Source organism: Cyanistes caeruleus, chromosome 3 (assembly GCF_971803275.1).
Source record: "Cyanistes caeruleus chromosome 3, bCyaCae1.hap1.1, whole genome shotgun sequence".
NCBI lineage: Eukaryota > Metazoa > Chordata > Aves > Passeriformes > Paridae > Cyanistes > Cyanistes caeruleus.
Genome location: NC_141703.1, coordinates 67,146,147 through 67,164,767, shown reverse-complemented (window position 1 = coordinate 67,164,767; position 18,621 = coordinate 67,146,147). Strand labels below are relative to the sequence as shown.

At 39.6% G+C, this 18,621-nt stretch overlaps 1 protein-coding gene across 5 annotated transcripts in view; it reads left to right on the top strand.

The window, feature by feature from the left end:
• PDS5B (PDS5 cohesin associated factor B) overlaps positions 1 to 9,142 on the top strand; it is a 101,996-nt gene extending 92,854 nt beyond the window's left edge. For 3 of the 5 annotated variants that reach the window (XM_086881623.1, XM_086881625.1, XM_086881624.1), the window contains exons 32-35: positions 1,495 to 1,937; positions 2,029 to 2,130; positions 5,025 to 5,166; positions 6,001 to 9,142. In XM_086881623.1, coding sequence (XP_086737749.1) covers positions 1,495 to 1,937; positions 2,029 to 2,130; positions 5,025 to 5,166; positions 6,001 to 6,036 — 723 coding nt within the window. In that variant the 3' untranslated portion in view covers positions 6,037 to 9,142. The remainder of the gene's footprint in view (positions 1 to 1,494; positions 1,938 to 2,028; positions 2,131 to 5,024; positions 5,167 to 6,000) is intronic. The other 2 variants (XM_086881626.1, XM_086881627.1) reach the window with 1 other exon arrangement.
• Positions 9,143 to 18,621: the final 9,479 nt, after the last annotated feature.

Sequence of the window (18,621 nt, the reverse complement as noted above, 5' to 3'; positions counted from 1 at the left end):
CAGCTCTTTACTGTGCTCTTTAGAGAGCTAGAGCATGGAGAAGTAAAGGAATAATTTCTGTTTTCAAACCTTATGATTCAGAAAGGGTTCTACCTTTGTTGATGGAGGGAAAGGCTGTCATCCAGAGGAACCTTGACGGGCTTGAGGACTGGTCCCAGGGGAACATCAGGAGGTTCAAGAGCCCCAGGTGCAAGGTCCTGTTCCTGGCGCCAGGCAATCCTCAGTATCCATAGAGATGGAGGGATGAAGGGATTGAGAGCAGCCCTGCAGAGAAGGACTGGGGTCACTCGTGTATGAGAAATGGGACATGAGCCAGCCTCATGAGCTTGCAGCCCAGAAAGCCACCCGTGTCCTGGGCTGACCAATAGGAGAGTGGCCAGTGAGGCCAGGGAGGGGATTCTTGATGTCTCGTTTTCTCTCTTGGGACCGTCATCTGGAGTGCTGTGTCCAGCTCTAGGTCCTCATTTGAAGACAGACATGGAGCTGTTAGAGCAGATCCAGAGAAAGGCCATGAGAATGGTCAGAGGGCTGGAACAGCTTTGCTAAGAGGGAAAGGCTGGGAGAGTTGGGATTGTTCAGCTTGGAGCAGAGAAGGCTCTGGGAAGACCTTATTGTGGTCTTCCAGCATGATGGGGGCATACAAGAAATATGGAGAAAGACTTTACTTGTCCTGTAGCAGTGGGACAAGGGTCAGCAGTCTTAAACTGAAAGAGGTGAGGTTTAGGTTGGACATAAGAAAATGATTTGTTTACAATGAGGATGATGCGACACTGGAACAGGTTACCCAGATAAGTTGTGAATGCCCCGTAACTGGAGATGTTCAGGACTAGGTTGGATGGGGCTTGGAGCAGCCTGGACTAGCACAAGGTGTCCCTGCCCTTGTCAGGGTGGTTGGAATAAGATAATCTTCGGAGGTCCCTTCGAACCCAAACTGTTTGTTTTAAGGCTTGGGAGGGTTGTTTTGCTGCTCAGAGCAAATGTTGGTACAGGTCTGATAATAGTGACTTGGCAGCTGCCACTAATTCCTTCGTTTCCTTCCAAAACTGTAAAGTCAGGTTGCCCACTGTCTTCTGTAGTAGTGCCTTGCCAGTGCCAGCACAGAAGCCAGGCATAACCACCCTGTAGATCACAAGAGCTGAAGACACAGTTGGCAATTCCCATATTTTCTTTATATTTTCCTATTGATAAAAATGCAGTTATGGATGTTCTGTCCTACTTTGTTGGACATAGCAGGGGATACAAATGAGGAAGGCCTTACACACTTCAGGGTTTTAATTACTCACCTTTCAAATAATCTTTTCCCCTTGTCTGGTATTTTATATGTAGGTGTGTGTTTAAATTTTTTGCAAATGTTTTTGAAATAGATATGGTAAACAATCTGGGAAAACTTACGAAATTTGAAGATTCTGTCTTGTTGGAGGAAGCTTCTACATGTGACTGTTTAATATGGCAGTTGAATTTTTTTAATTTAATGGTGCATTTTTGCCTTTTCAGTCAGAGATGGAGAAGCCCAGAGGAAGGAAGAAAGCCGCTATCACAGATTCAGAAGAGAAGCTAAGCATAGATGACCTGAATAAGCTGGGTCAAGAGCAGAAGCTCAGAGGTAGTCAACGGGGAAGGAAGAGACCTGCAGTTGTATCAGAAGCTGATGAAACACAATGGCAAGAGGAAAAAAGGCTAAAAGAAGATGTGATAGAAAGTGAGGATGAACAGAACAGTCCACCAAAGAAAGGGAGAAGAGGACGCCCTACCAGAACAAATAATGGGGCAACACCAAAGGAAGAACCAGTGGCAAAGTCATCAAAAAGGAGCAAAAAAAAACAACCACCAGCAGCTGCAGTGGAAGAGGAGGAGGAGGAAGAAGAAAGGCAAACTGAAAATATTGAACAAAAACCAAAAGGCAGGCAAAATAGGACATCAAAAAGAACACAGCAGAGGTAAGTCCATCTTCTTATAAGCTGTGTATTTTTTATCTTTGGACATTAGTTATAATTTGATGCTTTGCAATTTGGGTCTTCCTCAAAACAGAGCAGAACCATCTGAAACTAGTACAGTTGAATCAGCACAGTCTACGCCACAGAAAAGACGAGGAAGGTCATCACAAACACCACCAGCACAGCAAAAAAAAGTGTAAGTGTTCTAAATCTGTGTTTAGTGAAAATTAAATAATGCCTCTGTGCCCCCAAGCAAACCTTTACTGAAAATATTTCAGAATACTGTAGTTGACAGTTAAGAAGATAAATTGCTATTGTATTTCTAAAATGTTTTCCTTAGCTGCTTCTCCTAGGGCATCTCACAACAGAGCAAGAGGCTGTAAGTAATTTTAATGTGCTCAGGTAGGATGTATGTAGCTTTGCTTTCCTATGAGAAAAGTCAATAAAGCATACAAAGGCCTTGAAGATGGGGCTTTATTAGGATTTAGAGGAGAGGAAAGTGGCCCTGTTTGTTTTGGATAGCGGGAAAGAATTAAATTGCTACTGTGATGAAACAATTGTGGAGAATTAAGTTTATTCTGATTCTCCTTAAATTAATGTTCACTTTCTAATTTGTAGCCTTCTTAATATACACTTGAATCATTTTCATGTGAATAAAATTTGTGATCAGTGAAGAGCTGTAGCTTCTGAAATTTTGAAGTGCATTAAGTTGCCAAATGAAGGTGAACGCTGTCGTTGGCTAGCTTCGGTTTTTGTGCCTGCTGTAGGAAAATACAGGTATCTGTACCTTTTCTGTACGTGTATAGATAACATATGTAAGCAGAGGTGCACAAGGGGTTATTTGCCTGCTTGTATCAAACTGCAGCTCATGGAGAATACTTACTTTTCTAGAACCTGATATAAATTCCTTGGACCACTACTCAGGGACCTCTACTGTCTGGCACTTGTATATCTCTGTTGTCTTTCTGGCTTCTGGGCTTAGCTAGCATCACATTGCTCTTCCTCTGGCAGTGTAGTGTACTGACTTGCCTTATACCAGGGATCTTCCCTGCAGGAGAACCTTGCCTGAACAAGCTTGTACCCTCATTTCAAATTCTGGACTCACTCCAGATCACATGATCTGGCATTTTCCATGCACAGCATCCTGACCTTTCCAGTTGCCCTGCCTCAGGTCAGACCTCTGCTTCTCCTTTACTCTGCAACTAGAAACACAGGACCCAACACTGGTTGGTTACTCCAGAAGTCACTGCTACAAGTGCAGTAGAACAAGAGTTGGAAACTGCTACTGCCATGCAGGGAAGACAAACCAACAAATTACTGTTGGTTGATGTGCTATGTGGTGTTTGTCAAAGATGCCCTTTACTAAATATTTAAATAACTTTTCTCAGTGAAGTTGGTATGTTTCTTTACTCCATTTTAAGCTGACAGTAAATTATGTCACTGCTCACAATCAGTAGCAGGTATAGCTCTTGTTCGTGTATATATGTTATTCTGTCAGGGGGAGCCCAAGTAAGTTGTTTCAGGGTTCAAATTTGTTGGGTCTGTTCTAGATTACATTAAAAAAAATGGGTTGTGTTTGTTTGTTTGTTTGTTTTATCAGGCCACCCACATTTTGACTGTTATTTTTCCAAATCTGCAAGAAAAAGGTGAGACAGTAGCTGTTTAAAGTGCATTCTAGTCAAGCCTTTCTCCCTCATCTACATCAGTTTTCACTGAAAGAAGTTGATAGACTGAGCCAGCATTGTATACCACAAGATAAATATATTTGTACCAAATGCTGAAAGCTTTCTGGGCTCTTTGGGAATGGATTTGGCATGAGAATTTGGGATTTTGTGTATGAGGTGATAATGTATCCTGTGGGTGGTAGTGTATAACCTGTTTCTGATAACAAATTGGGTTACCAGTTAGCACCTGTGAACAGACTTGTTTTTGTGATACGTGAAAGGAAGACCCTGCCTTGTGAATAATTCTTTTGCTTCCTTTCCAATTTTGTTGCTTCTGTCAGTCTTGGAAGACTTGAGTTGGGCTAATTGGTGTTAAGGGATGGCATGCTGGTTGGTTTGGAAATACCATAATTGCTATGCAGTTGAAAGATTCTATTTTGTCTGAATTTAGTGGTTCTCAGGACTGAAAATTTCTACCGCTTTCATGATATGATTGTTTTGGACCTGTGCCCCCACTGGAGATTAAAGTGTGTGCCCAGAACTGAGTGTCTGGTTTCATTTCAACCAAAACATCACCAACTTTGGGTGCACCAGGACTGCACCTGAAGTAAATGGGATGATCCAGTGATTTGATTCTGAATTGTGCTACTGTCATGTGGGTGCAGCTGTGGAGTTTTAGATACATCTGTAGTTGGCTTTTTTTTGAAGGCAAGGGGTGTTGGCTAATTCTCATTTTAAGCAAATGGGTGCATTTTGTTTGTGGCACAAATCCCATAACCAACACAGACAGTTTAAGCTGTTGTTGACTGATTGTTCTAGATTATCCTGATTAAGGTGTTGTTATACTGGTTATCCCTAAGACAGCTTGGAAGGTTTGCATTTAGGTTCATTGTAGTGTTAATTTGATGAGTAGCAATATGGGTTCTTCTAGGATGTAGATGAACTTACTCAAATTTGTTGTGTAAAAGGTCCTGGAGAAGTAGAGTATAGAAAACCAACAATAGAGAGATACCCCACCCATATAGAAAAACAACCAATAGAGAGAAAACCAACAAACATTATTCAGTCTCTGGCTGTTTGGCTTTTCCTGTTCACTGGTTAGTGAGTGTTGTATCGACCTATTTTAAGCCTGTATTGTGGCACTGAAGAGAAAAATCTGCTGTGTCTATAGAGGCAAAATTGTTCAACTTTGTTCTCCTGGCCTTCTGTGTGGAAGAATTTTGGTTTCAAGTGGTGTTCAGCCTCCTAGTTTCACTTCATTTCTGTGCATGGATGAAGTAGACAGGTGTAAATGACAGCAGCATTCTATAACATGAAATGGTAAGGCGGCTGTTTCTGTGAACTGGAATACTTGCTCATACAGTTTGTACATATTGCAGATGTACATGTGCTGTGAAGGTGATGTTTATTTTTCTTCTCATTGTAGCCGTGGGGGACGTTCCAAACAAGCAGCCAGTAAAGAGAATGAATCCAGTGAAGAGATGGACGTGTTTCAGAGTGGTTCACCTGTCAGTGATGACATTCCTCAGGAAGAAGTAATGGAAGAAGAGGAAGTTTCCACAATCAATGTAAGACAAATGGCTGAACTGTTCTTTGTGAGGCTTTGTGGTGTGCTCTGTGTATTGATGATCAGAGAACGACCTCTGTTCTTAGAATGACTTCTTCCCGTTTATAGAACTTAACTTCCTCCTTTTGAAGGAATGGGGTGGTTGTCAGCTGCCACTGTTGTGTAGTGGAGCTGCACTGTAGTTTCCTACAGAAGCTACATTTCTTAGAAAATATCACTTTTCATTAAGTATCTCCTTGTTTCTGTCCCATGTAGCCTTTCTTATCTGTATGCCAGAATTGTGTAGCATCTAATGGGAATTAATTTCCAGGTAACTCCTACCTGTTCTTCTCATCTGGATTTTAATAGTGGCTAAAGCTTCTTTATATAAAACAGACACACAAAATGAATAGTACTAGAAAATAAGTGTGGAGTCTTGGAACAGAATCCTGAACCAATCTCTTCATCTTACCAGCATATGTTAAAATGAGTTCCCTTTTATATTTATTTCATACAAATACACTTGCAATGTTAGCAGTCATACTAAAACCGAGACTTCCTTCACACTTTTGGATACATCTGATGGAGCATCTGAGTGTATGAAAACTCTGAGAAAGGAAACTGCATTGTTGTGAATTCCATTAAGGATACAGGCTCAGTAACATCAAATGAAATTAGTTCATGTCATTGACTTAGACTTGTACTTGAGACAAAATGAGTAATGAATGCTACTCTGTATGGATACTCAAACATCATTGAGTGAGCCTGACCATTTTTTCCATTATAAAATGTATTGGTTCTTGAATTTTTCTAATTTTTTCTGTAAAAACATTTAAAATATCTTTTCTCCAAATAGGTCCGTCGCAGAACTTCCAAAAGGGAAAGACGATGAGTGAGCATGTAGTTACCAGCCTTCCAGGTGAAAGCTTTGAAGAATGCTTTTAATATAAAGCTTGAGACTGAATGAAGCTGTTAGTGCACAAATGGGGTTGCTGAAGAAAAGACGAAACCTATTTTACTGCCCCTGCATTTGCAGTCCCTAGGTCACAAGCTTTAGCCACACACATGTTGATATCATTAACTGTGGATTTTTGTGAAGTGTAATGTGCGCTGGCTTTGTAGACATATGAACTAAAGAAGAAAACTGTAAATAGTTCTTTTTTTAATGTTTCTGACTTATAAAGTGCTTGTATAGCTTTTATCTGCGGCTTTAAACTGACAGTACCCTACTGTTTATTGGAGCGATTGATATAAAAAAAGAACAGAGTTTGGTGAAAATTGATCTCAAGCAATATCTGTCAGTGTTTGTATTTGTACTCTTGTTGACATTTAACTGTGAAAAACAAGTCAGTTGAACAAATAGTGCCACATTCTTTTGCCGCTATTTGTCAAGGAGAAGAAGAGGAAGAAAAAAAAAAAGTCGTTGTTTCCTTCATGAATATAACCTAGTGTTTACCTTCAGGCACCCACCTATCATCAGAGGTGCTAAATTACTTTCTTTTACAGTTGAAAAATATTGGATAGAATAATACAAGAGATGCAAATTTGGAAAGAAGTTTTGTTTTACACCTCAGTATTGATGCCAGACTTTTCTGGACTTGTAGTGGCATTGAAAATTCAAAAAGGATTTAAAATATTTTAATTTTAAAGGTGTGTTATTAAATAATGTACTGAATACCCTACCCACTTTATTATTCCCTATCAGTTTTTATTAATCTACTGTATCAATAAAATTCTGTAACTGAGTTTTTAATAGTCTAGTATGTTAATGTGTATAGATATTTCCTTCTGAACATGATGTTCACAAAGAGCAAATTATTACTACATTATAATATGAAATCTGATATATAAACATTAGTGAAAATACAGTTCTTATTACAATGTAAAGTTAATCACAAAGAGAAATTTTATTGATGCAGTGTGTCTTTATAAAGCTGTTCTTGAGAGCCAAGTGTTTTGTATTTTATAGTGAAGTTGCATGTTTATGAAAAATGTGCTGAAAATGGGATGTAATGTTTTTTTTTGAAACTCGTATCTAGCAGTAGTATATGATAGGTTGCCTCATGAGAGATCCTTTTATTGAGAGTTTATTGTACTTTTCTGTTCTGTTCTTGTTTTTTGAGCCAAATTTTTTTTGGTATGAAGATCTAAGTTTTTGTTGAATAACCAGCTGTCAGTTGTTACAGCAAAGGTATTCAAGATTTGAATGAAGCTCCATTTTTATTTTGTGCTACAATAGAGAGAGGTTGATTTGTGCTAGGTTTTTTTGGGGGGCGGTTTTGGGGGGGGGGTGTTTGTTTTTGGGATTTTTTTGGTTTTTTGGTTTGTTTTTTTTTTTTTAGTTATAATCTGAGAAAAAACAAAAGCAACAAAATACGTAGAGCAGTATCCTGTATGCAGTTTAACAGTTTACAAACTGTCTTTGAACCAAAATATATCAGTTACTATACTCTGCTTAGCTGAGCACACATCATAATTTCAGGTGCTGTTCTTCCTCTGGTTCCCTACAGTTGACAACACATGAAAAAATCGATTTCTAACCCAAGAAAATTTTATTTCATTGAATAATGGAGCATTTTCACATAATCCATCAATAAATAAGTTATTATCAGAAGGTTATCTGTAAAGATTATAGGAAAGGATAATACTAAACCTCAGATTTACTGATTTCCAAACTGTAAGATCACTAATAAAGCAAGCAACCCTTAGAATTTTTTCACTATTCATTTTTTGGTACCACTAGGAAAAAGTATTATAAACAGTTAGATTTTTCTGCCTCATCTTAACCTCCCCCCTCTTCCAGTACTCAGCTTTTCAACATTTATACCTATAGATACGGGGGAAATGCTGACTAGAAAGGCAGTTATGGTTGATAAGAATTGGCTTTGAAATAGTTGGCAAAACAGAACCGGCTTACTTATGCTTCAGCAGTGCAAATGCAAGTTGTTGAGGGTTTTTTATGGTGTAAAATGATTGAAAGCTAGCTTTGTATTTTCCTCTTTGACAGAATTGCACTGAAAACATTTATGGAAGATGTACCTTTAAGTCAATTTTATACAAAAATTATGAAAAATTAATGCTGAAACTGCTGCAGACTCTTGAGGCTTTATGTGCATAAACATGGTTAGGTTAAACTTCATGGAATATTGATGCACCATTACTGATCATAATGTTTATTGTAAATTTAAACTATAGTTTTGCAATTTAAATGTTGATTTCTTGGGTAATAATGCGTAAATCATTATTTCTTGAGAAATAGGCACAGCAAATATGTCATTCTTATATTCAAACCTCTTCTAAGTTCATTCTCATCTCATATAAAGAAAATGAATATTTTATGTACTAACATTTTGAGATCTGCGTACAGTAGCTACAGTAGATTATAATTATGTATAAAAGATAAATTGCTAACATTCAGTTAGCATGCTCCTCTACAATGATAACGTTCAGTTTATAAAAATGTACTGTATTACATTAAAAGATCAAATTGAACTTACTGTAACAAGTTCCAGTATGACATTTTTGTGAGATTACCAAAGTATCTTGCTGTACTTTGCGGCAAATAAAGTTTTTGTTACATCTCCTTTTCTTGCTGCAGTGCAACAGGAAACTTTCAGTGATCTGTAGTTCATGTGCAAAATCTAAACAGGGATTGTAATCTTTATACTAGTGTTTAAAGGTAATTCACTGATTCCAGAAGCATGGTGGTTTATTACCTGTCACAGACTGAGATAATGAATATTTAGGGCTAGCTAACCCACTAATAGGAAGGAAATATGAAAGTGTTTGAAAGTTCTAATGTGACTATACCTGTTCCACCTCAGATAATTAGAATCCTGTATTAACTATACTTGACTCTGCCAATTGACTTTATTTTCTAGCAAAATCGAACCCTTTTTCAAATATTTTGACACTTGCTGTTTTGACATTTGGATCTCTGTGAACAAAAATATTAGTTTACAAAAAGATACTAATATTAAAGACATTTTCACCAAAAATGAATATGCTCAGTTTGTGAGTAACTTGCAAAAAAACCTTATGTCTTGAACCCTAATACATTTTTCTGGCATAGCTTTTGTCATCTGATACTCCAGAAAAGGTACCACGAAACACGAGAGGGGTGTGTGCAGTTTTCTTGCTGCTTTTATTTGCATGTGTTGTCTTTGACAGATTACCAAGTCTGTTTTTGTGAATGCACAGGGTAGGTTTTGGATGCTGCAAGTTTATTTATCATTCACACTTATCCCTATCACTCTGTGGGGTTAATTCTTTAATTCAGCCATCCTGTGCAAAAATGAGTACAAAGTCAAGAACGTTGTTTGAATATTCTCACGGTTGTGCACATAGAGAATACGAGGATCTTAAAACAGGACAGTAGCAATAAGCAAAATTCTGAGTTTGTGAATGGAATGATTTTACAAACTCGCCTGTGTTTAAATATGTACAGTGTAGAGATGGATACATCCCTACCTCATCCAAGTAGGTGCAGTACATATCTTACAAATACTTTTTAAAAGAGACACATTTAGGTACGCAACTGTTTGATCCAGGCCTCATGTCTACAAACACACGACTAAGATGAGTTCTAGATGTCCATCCTTCTACTCTGATGGTTCTGTAATGACCAAAATGACAAAATTCACTTGACCAAGACCACTCATCCACGAGGAGAAGTAGAAGAATCTGCATGCATTCTTTTCTCCTGTTGTCCTCAGAGATTGCTGTTCCAGTCTTTACATCTTTGTTGGATGTTGCCTTTACAAAAGATGATTATTAATTTAGGTGCAATATCCTAACACTGACTGAAGCGACTTCTATCCCACAGACAGGCAAACTTCCTGATGTCTCAGTAGGTTTGCCCCACATCCTTAGGATGCTCTCTTCATTGCAAAGAGTCCAGCTTGTGCTATTTTGTTGATCATGGAAAAGTAAGAAGCTGAATGTTAGCAACTGGTCTAGAAATACAAAAAAATAGAAGAAAAAAAACCAAACAAAAAACCTCCACCTGATTTGCTTTAAAGTTCTAAAAGATCCGATCTATTCGCAGTGCTCCCCACGTGCCATTGTATTTGTGTGGGCAGAATAAACATGGTCTTGTACAGTGTGTACAGTAAGGAAAAGGTTTCATGCTTGCATTTTTTTTTCAGTGCCTCAGTACAGTTATGATGTGGTTTTTAGTAGCACTTCCATTTCTGTAATGAAGATGTATATTCTTTTTGAAACAGCAGCATTGCATCGATGTGAGAAGGAAGAAAGCCTCTAAATACAGATTTCTACCCCTGCAAATAAGTATTTCAATGACCATGTAGTATGTTGGAATTACTTTAACATATAGGTTATTTGAAGGATGGATCAAACATAACGTTTTGATTTGGCTAGCTGTGTTTTCTATGCTTGTATCCTACCTCACATATGTAGACACAAAGGAATGGAGTATTTTGCAAATCAAAGCAGTGTTACTGAACACTGTCCCTGCTTACTTGGAAGTAATTTTGTTATTAAAAAAGAAATTTCAGGTCACATATTTGTGGTTCTGAACAGATTTAGTGAGCTGATGGCTTCAGATAATATGTTCTGTAATACTGTGTCAGTCTTGTTGTTTTTCATTATTTTTCTCTAGGTAGAAGACAATTGCACAAGTTATGACATGCAGTGTAAGAAACATGAGAACTTAGTAGCAATATCAATAGTGGTAATTGTAGTTGCTGTTACAGTATAAAAGATTGTGTTAGAATGAAACAATCTTATCCTAAAAAGCTTTTTCTTTACTATGTTGGGAAGACAAGCTGATAATGTAAAACAGTTTTCTTCTTGATCACAGCAGCTTGAAATAATCTAGTTTGGAACAGCTGGCTTTTTGGTAGATATCCTTTAAACTTGCAGGTTCTTGCGTTTCTTGTAGTGTATTTCTATTGGGCAAAATTAAATTCTTGTATACTGAAGGTATTTTGAAGAGGAGAAGAGTTTTTAATCCTTATTTAATAAAATAATAAGGTGTTCAATTTAAGGAAAGAAGTTTTTGGGGGTTAGCTTTTCTTGGGTATGTTTTATAGCCATGTCTATAGATGCAGTAACATATTACCTGAGTGTGGTGTGCATCACCATTTTTCTGGAGTCTTTGATATGCAAGATACTGAAACACAATAGAAACTGCCTTTATGTTTCCCCAAAAGGTATTTACTCTTATCCTTCAATGACCATTTCAAAAGATGAATAAATGATGGTTTAATTATCTTCTGCTATAATCTCTATGATTTAGGTGATGAAAACAACTGTGGGTCCAAGCGAGTGGTTGGGTGAGAAGTGGGGTGTTGGAGGTGGGTTATTGATTTGAAAGGTGCTGGAGAGATCAGTAAGGAGTAGGGAATCAGCAGATAAATGAGATAGGAATGCAGTTTTTTGATATGAGATGACCTATGACAGGTGTGTTGTACTCAAGATGAAAGCCAAGATGCGGAAAGTTTGTGATGATGATGTTATTTATTTAAGAGAGGAGAACTGTGGATATGTTGCTCTCTGATTCAGAGGAAAATGTGTAAGAACATGCATAGAATTGAGACTAATGCCAAGAGTTTTTGTGGGAAAAGGGCGATGGCTACTGCTGAGGGAAAATGTTATTAGTAAGGAATTTAGAATAGTTTGGCTAAAGAGGATTCTAACCTCTATAGGTAAGAAGTAGGGCAGCATTCATTTATGTGCTAAACTAAAATTGGGGCAAAAGAGGTCAAGGCATAAGCCACTGGGAAACAAGAGCTTTCAAAGCTGCCTAATAGCAGCAGCCCGCACAGGTCCACATTGCAGATAGCAGCATTTAAGCATTGGAACAATGTTTCCTATGGTGCCTCTCATTAAATCTTTCAATGTGACCTCTTTCCTTAGCAGCATTTTGTGAAACCCTGATTATCTGCTCTTCCTTACTAATATCAGTGTACTTTCATAGCAGCCTGGGATGATTCTCCCCTTCCTTCATGTACGGATGTTCTCTTTTACAGGACACTGTGAGTCCTGTGCCCAGGCACTGCTGCTTTTCGTTCCTCTCAGTGGGCTCCAGCCAGCCAGGTTTCTGAATCTTTCTGTTTGCCACATGGGCTCTTTTGCTGAGAGGGTCCTTAGTCGCTGAGTGGCCTCCTCAGAAGCAGTCACAGCAACAAGCTCGACAGAGTTCAGGAGCGTCTGGATGACGCTCTTGGTCATTAAGTTTATTTTTAGGTAGTCCTGTGAGGAGCAAGGAGTAGGACCTGATGATCCTCATGGTTTCTTTCCAACTTGAGATAAGCTGTGTTTCTAAATGCAGGTGTTGTGCTGCTTGTTTCACAGGCATTGAGCTGTAAAGCAAAAGCAGTCCTTGGACTGCAGGGTGCATTGAAAAAGGTGTGGACCGGTTTGGTAATTCACAAGAGAAGTAGTAGTTGAACTTCTGCTACATTTTGATATCTCACTTTCCCAACATCTAGTGAACCAGGCTCCTTCCAAGGTTATAGGTAATAGTGTTGTTCCAAAATTAGGAAGCTGTCTTACAAAATCTGGCCTGTGTTATCCAGTGAAAAGGCAAGCAGGGACTCCCCTGAAACATAAGTAGTTCCCAAATACTCTTTGTTCTCTAAGTCAAAAGGAGGAATAATATGAAGAGATTTAGGTAGAAGTTTCCATTCACTCAGTTGCAGTAGGGAAGATCAAGTTTTGCTAAACCATGTTTCATAGTCATGGAAAGAACAGGAAAAGTTACTCAGGAAGTATGTATCACTTCAGCGGCATTTAATGATTATATACTTGGGTGCTATCCTGAAAAATGTGTGATGTGGGCTATGGGATATTACACTAAGTCTCCATGGGATAGTATTTAATCTCTGTAAGGATCTAAAAATTAATTTTATTCTTATTTGAAGGTGCTCTCTTACTTTTATTGTTTATCTTCTGTAACTGTTATTTAATATCTGGTCAGTATCCATTGCTTGTTTTCAATTTTTGCATTTAAACAAAATATGGAAGTGAGAGATGGCCATGACACAGAATTGCTGTCATTTAGTGTTGTCATATTTACTTTAGATAAAATATTTGATGTAACATGAGAAGACTTTAAGTCCATACTTAATTCATTATTACATTTAAAACGTGTGACTTTGTCATCTTAGTTTCTGTGCTACTATTTGATATTGAATTTGGAATATTGTTTTATTTTGTGTTGTTTTCTGTAAGAAAAATAAGTCCTTAGTGCTGTAGTCCTCCCTGCTTAAGACCCATCATCCCATTTAAATTCAAGAATGATGAGGACTTCTAAATAGTTATTTCAGTAGTTGGATTGTGCCATTTTGTTATAAAGGTAAAAAATAGCACACGTGTTCCTCGGTTAAAATTTCTGGAGTGAATGACTGAGACAACTGGAGAGTTTCTCACAGTGGATCCTCCATTTGAATCTCGTGATTCCATGTTCCTGTTAATGAAGTGTGATGTTCCTGAGAGCCATTACCTCTGCTAGACATAGGGAGATACTAAACCTCACATCATTTTCTGTAGTCTTTCAGCCACGTTTTTCCATTTCTCTGTTGTGTTAATTTCAAAAGGAGTGGAAGTTTCATCTCTGCCAGGAAATTACTTCAAATCTTTAAATATTTTTTGTGTGAGCCTTTTGTTTTTATGTGTAATTTGTCTGTCATGCTCTTGATATCAAAAGGCATTTTGATGTTTTGTTGTTTTGTTTTTTTTTTTTTGAACCATATAAATTCAGACCTTTGGACATCTTAAGCTGTTCAGTTCCCCTGCAGGCATTGTGTCCAGGTGGTCTGCTATTTCTAGCCAGTGACTGTACAACAGGATAGTAGTTTTGTGTCCAGGCCTTCTGGGAAATGCTTCTAGGAGGTGAGGGATCAGAGTGGCTTCTGCCAGGACTCGGGCAACTTCTGGAACATTGAAGATCTGCTGTATTCTGGTTATCCTCTGTACACCTGCATGCATCCTCATCCATGTTCTTGCAAATCTGGATTTCACCACACACATTCCATCATGAGAGGTCAGAGGGGTCACCTGGCACACTGATGTGACAAAGTATGGTGGGTTTTTTTGAGAACCTTCTCCTGTGCTTGGCAGTAGCCAACTACTGCTAAACTAGCAACTGCACTAGAAGTGGTGTAACCTTTTCATGAGAGTGCAGGCCAACTCACTCGAAGAAAGCCTTAGTGTATGCATAGTGGGTGAGCTTTGAGAGACATGAGCATTCTACTTGTGTTTTCTGTCATTTGGTATCTGCTGCCAATACATTCCTGCAGCTGAGAGGTGCTGAAATTCTGAGAGGAGTGAGAATGCTGAAATGAGAGGAGTGAGAATTCAGAACATGGCACATTTGTGTGTGGCAAGGGGAACTCTCCCGTCTCATGTGCCAGAGAGAAATACAGCCATGTAGGAGCCGTTGTCATTAAAGTAACAGATGTGTGTATTTGCTTTCTTTCTGCCATTTCTGCTGCTAGTCTTTTGAAACATATGATATTTTAATTTTCTACAGAGCAGAAACTGAAATGAAATAGTTTTGTCATGTACATTTGTAAGAGAGGTCAGATGGGGGGTATGTGCTGAAAACCCCAGGTGTTCCGTGGTCTTGGCTTCTGTGCACAGCTGTGGCAATGTTTATTTGTAAGAACTCCAGTGCCTGTTGAGTTGTGCCTCTTTAGTTTTCCTCATACACATCCTCATACATGTTTTTAATGTGCTGAAAAAGGTTTGAAAACAAGGTTTTAAGACTGTAGTATATTGTTTTTCTTATTTGAACTATGGTTCTTATGTTTCTTCATATGGTGTAGACTGCTGTGGAAATACTGACTGTGAAGGGGAGAGCTACCAAACTGGGGAGAAGTCCTCATGAGAGAGTGGAGTGGAGTGGAGAGTGGAGGCAGCATTTGAGTTCAATAAAACATGGGCAGTAGCCATGGAAAACTCCTCAAAAGAAAAGCATCATGTGCTAAAAAAATAAAATAATCGGCACATACCCTGTTATCTATTTGGGATTTTTGTATCTTTTATACCTTTCTGCTTCTTTTGATGTTTCTGCCATGTTCTCGTCCACTTTTATACTGTTCCTTTGTGTTAGTTGTGTCTAATGATGCAAATACAAATAAGGAAATCCAAGTTTATCTTAAGAAAAAGACTGACTCAAGCTCCTAAAGTTCTGCCTGCTTTGTCATTAGCAGGTGCTTTCTGCTTTTTTATGTGTGTTCCTGGACCCACAAGGCTTTGATGAACAGTGGTGAACAAAAACAGCCCCTGAGAACAAAGGTTCATCCCCATCCATCAGTGGAAGATGTACCTGTTTGCACAGATCTGCTGTGGCTGAGAGCCAGAGCTCTGCAAGAGGAAAACTCATAAATGAAAAATGATGGAACAGAGTAAGGGAGTAAATATACTTTTCAAGCCCTATGAGAATATCACAAAAAAAAAGGGGGATTCACATGGCCTTTTTAAGTAATGCAGTGAATTTGATATTGGTGGTGTTTGGGTGACTTACTGAAAAAGTGTCTCTATACATAAAAAATCAAAAGTATTTCAGTCCTCTGCAAAGAGGAGTAAGTTCATTGAACACTGCATGGACAGTCATATGGAGACTGATTCACACAACACTTTCTTGGCTTTTCTCAAACGTAGTGAGCTAGTGTCTGAGGGAGCCCTTTGCCCATCAGGATGCAGGGTTAGATGATTTCCTGCAGAGGTGGAGCAAGAGGTCAAGGGAGGAATATGCAGTTAGAGATACAGAACAGGTCAAAAATATTTTGCCAGTCAAAGATTTAAATGTGCAATAATGGATGGAGCTGTGAGATGAAGATGTGATTCCTTGGGTGGGAAGCAGCTGCAAACTAAACTCCACCCTGGGCTGGTCCAGGTGGTAATCCATGAAGTGTCTCAATCCAGACCATATTTGAATTAGATGAGACAAGGAATGAATACTCTGGCTGCTCATACTAAAACATGGGGTTTTTTCTCTTACACCTGTGGAGAGCCCAGTTCTTGGCTTAGGAGGATCAGTCAACCACAGGGGTAGAAACAGTGGTTGGATGAGTGGACTCAGAGAGCAGTGGTTCAAGGCTGGTACTGACTGTCTGGGATCTGTCCTGGGATATGCTATGTTTATTATCTTTATCAGTGACCTGGAGGAGATGGCAGAGTGCTCGCTTATGAAGTTCCCAGATGACAGAACGTGGAAGGGGGCAGTCAGCAAGCTGGCATACAGAGACACCTAGAATCCCTGGGGAAGTGGGACCACCTCATGAAGTTGAATAAACACCCATGGAAAATCCAGCCCCTGCTCAGGAAGAGCCTTTGAGCATGATGCAAGGCTGGGGACTGACAAGTTTGGGCAGCAGATCTGTTGAAAATCAGCTGGGGGAGTTGGTTTTAATACATCACAGTAGGATGTATTAATAGGAGCAAAGTGAGTGAGCAATTAGTAGGTGATGATTATCCCCTCTACCCAGTAGTTATTAGACCACATCTGGATACTGTGCTCAGGTTTGGCACCCTGAGAACCTGATAAATTCCTGTGAGCTCAGTGGAGAGCTACCACAATGGTCAGGCCCAGAGCACAGGCTCTGTGTGGGGAGTCTGGCAGGGCTGGGCTTTCAGGATAGCTTTGGAAGGGGAGCAAAGAGCAGCCTGCTGACACTGGCAGGGAGGGTACTGAGATGACGGGCCCTGGCTTTTCACAGCAGCGTGTGGTGGGAAGAAGGGAGACAGTCAGACACTGAACCTGGGTGTAAGGCTGGATGCAGGGAGAAGCTTCGAAAGACAAACTGACCAGAACGGGATCAGTAAGGCATGGGATCAGGTTGCCCAAGGAGAATGTAGTCTCTTGTGTAGATTTTAAGAACCAGCTGTGTAAAGCCCTGAGTAATTTGGCCTCACCTCATGCCTGACCCTACTTTGAACTAGATTTTGGCCTACAGACCTTTTGAGGTCTCTTTCAGCCTGAATTACTGTATGACCCCATTCTTGTGACAGCATAGCTTTTGAAGTGGGAATCATGAAATAGGACAAGTTTCCCTGGCTTGACAAATTCAGGTCACTCCATTATAGCATTCCATTTTTATTCCACCTGCCATTTAGCATCACCACTGGTGAGTGTTGGCATAGTTTAGAAGGTAACAAATATAAAACAAATAGATTGGTTATTCTTAGTTTTTTAAATGTGAGTTCAAAATAGTTTCTCATGCATTTGTGACATTTATATTCATATATATATATATATATATATATATATATATATATGTAGCCATGCCTTCACATATGCAGGCAGCTTGAAATCAGATTTTCACTTCTAGCTGATTTCTAGTTATCACTACCAGGAAGATATGCTAATACAGTATTTTTTTTATTTTTTTTATTATTATTATTATTAGTCATGTAGTATAGGCAAGGCCTGGTATGGCCCTGGGCTTAATTCATGGTTCTCCTAATCCACTGAGTACTGAATTCAAATCTTAAGATACTGTGGTGGACTTCTGATCTGGATAAGTAAGGAATTACTTCAGCATAGGCTTGTTTGAAGAATTTTAAATTGTTTTGGTATGGTAAGGTGAATATTCCTCAGTGAACGATTGCCATCACCGAAGACAGACTTGGGTTGCTGGAGACAGATTTGAGGAATTGCACATCTGTTGGGGCAGCCAACAGGTGCAGCAGTTTGTGCAGCAGTTTCTGGACTGTGCTTTGAAATCTTGTGGCTGTTCTCAAAGTTTCTCCTAGGATTGACAAAGGGATGTCAGAGACATTTGAGGAGCATCAGTGTGCTGCTGCATGTGAGGATGCTGCAACCTCAAATGGGTCTGGCCTGTTCTTGAAGAAAGGGGACTCTGAGCTACTGTTCAGCTGATTCCTGGCTGAAGTGGACACAGCCTTTTCAGTAGGTATGAGGCAGCTCTCCAGAAGCACTGCCTGGCTGAGAACATGGCTTCCCATAGCAGCAGTCAGTGCAGGACAGAGGCAGGGACCTCGCTGTGAACAGCAGACACATGCCCTGCCGTGGTGAGGATGTGCCACAGAGCACAGACCCCAGCAGTGTTGGGTCAGTGGCCCCTGTGACATCAGCAGCCTCATCCTCAGTGCAGCTCCACAGGGCTAGGGCTGAGGAATGCTGGGGATTTCTCACCATGGCTGAGGACATGGGCTTTTGTGCCTGGGAGGTTCCATGTTGCCAATTAGCAGAGCTGTGGGATGATGAAAGTGCATCACCAGTGATGACAAGAAAGATTCACCAGATTTTCTCCAGGACCCTGCAGGTGCAAAAGCCTGAAAGCCCCAAAAGCTCCTCTTGAGGAGAGGAAGTACAAGCAGAGTTTGTTGTGTGTGAAAGCCAAGACTCCCACTATGGCAAAGGCTGGTGCCTTCCTGGGCCCCCTGTAGATCTGTTCCCAGGGAGGGATTCACTCCAGCAGCAAACCAGAAGCTCCATTGCACCTCCAGCGCATCTCCATACCTCAGCTGGTAGCCCTGGGAGGAG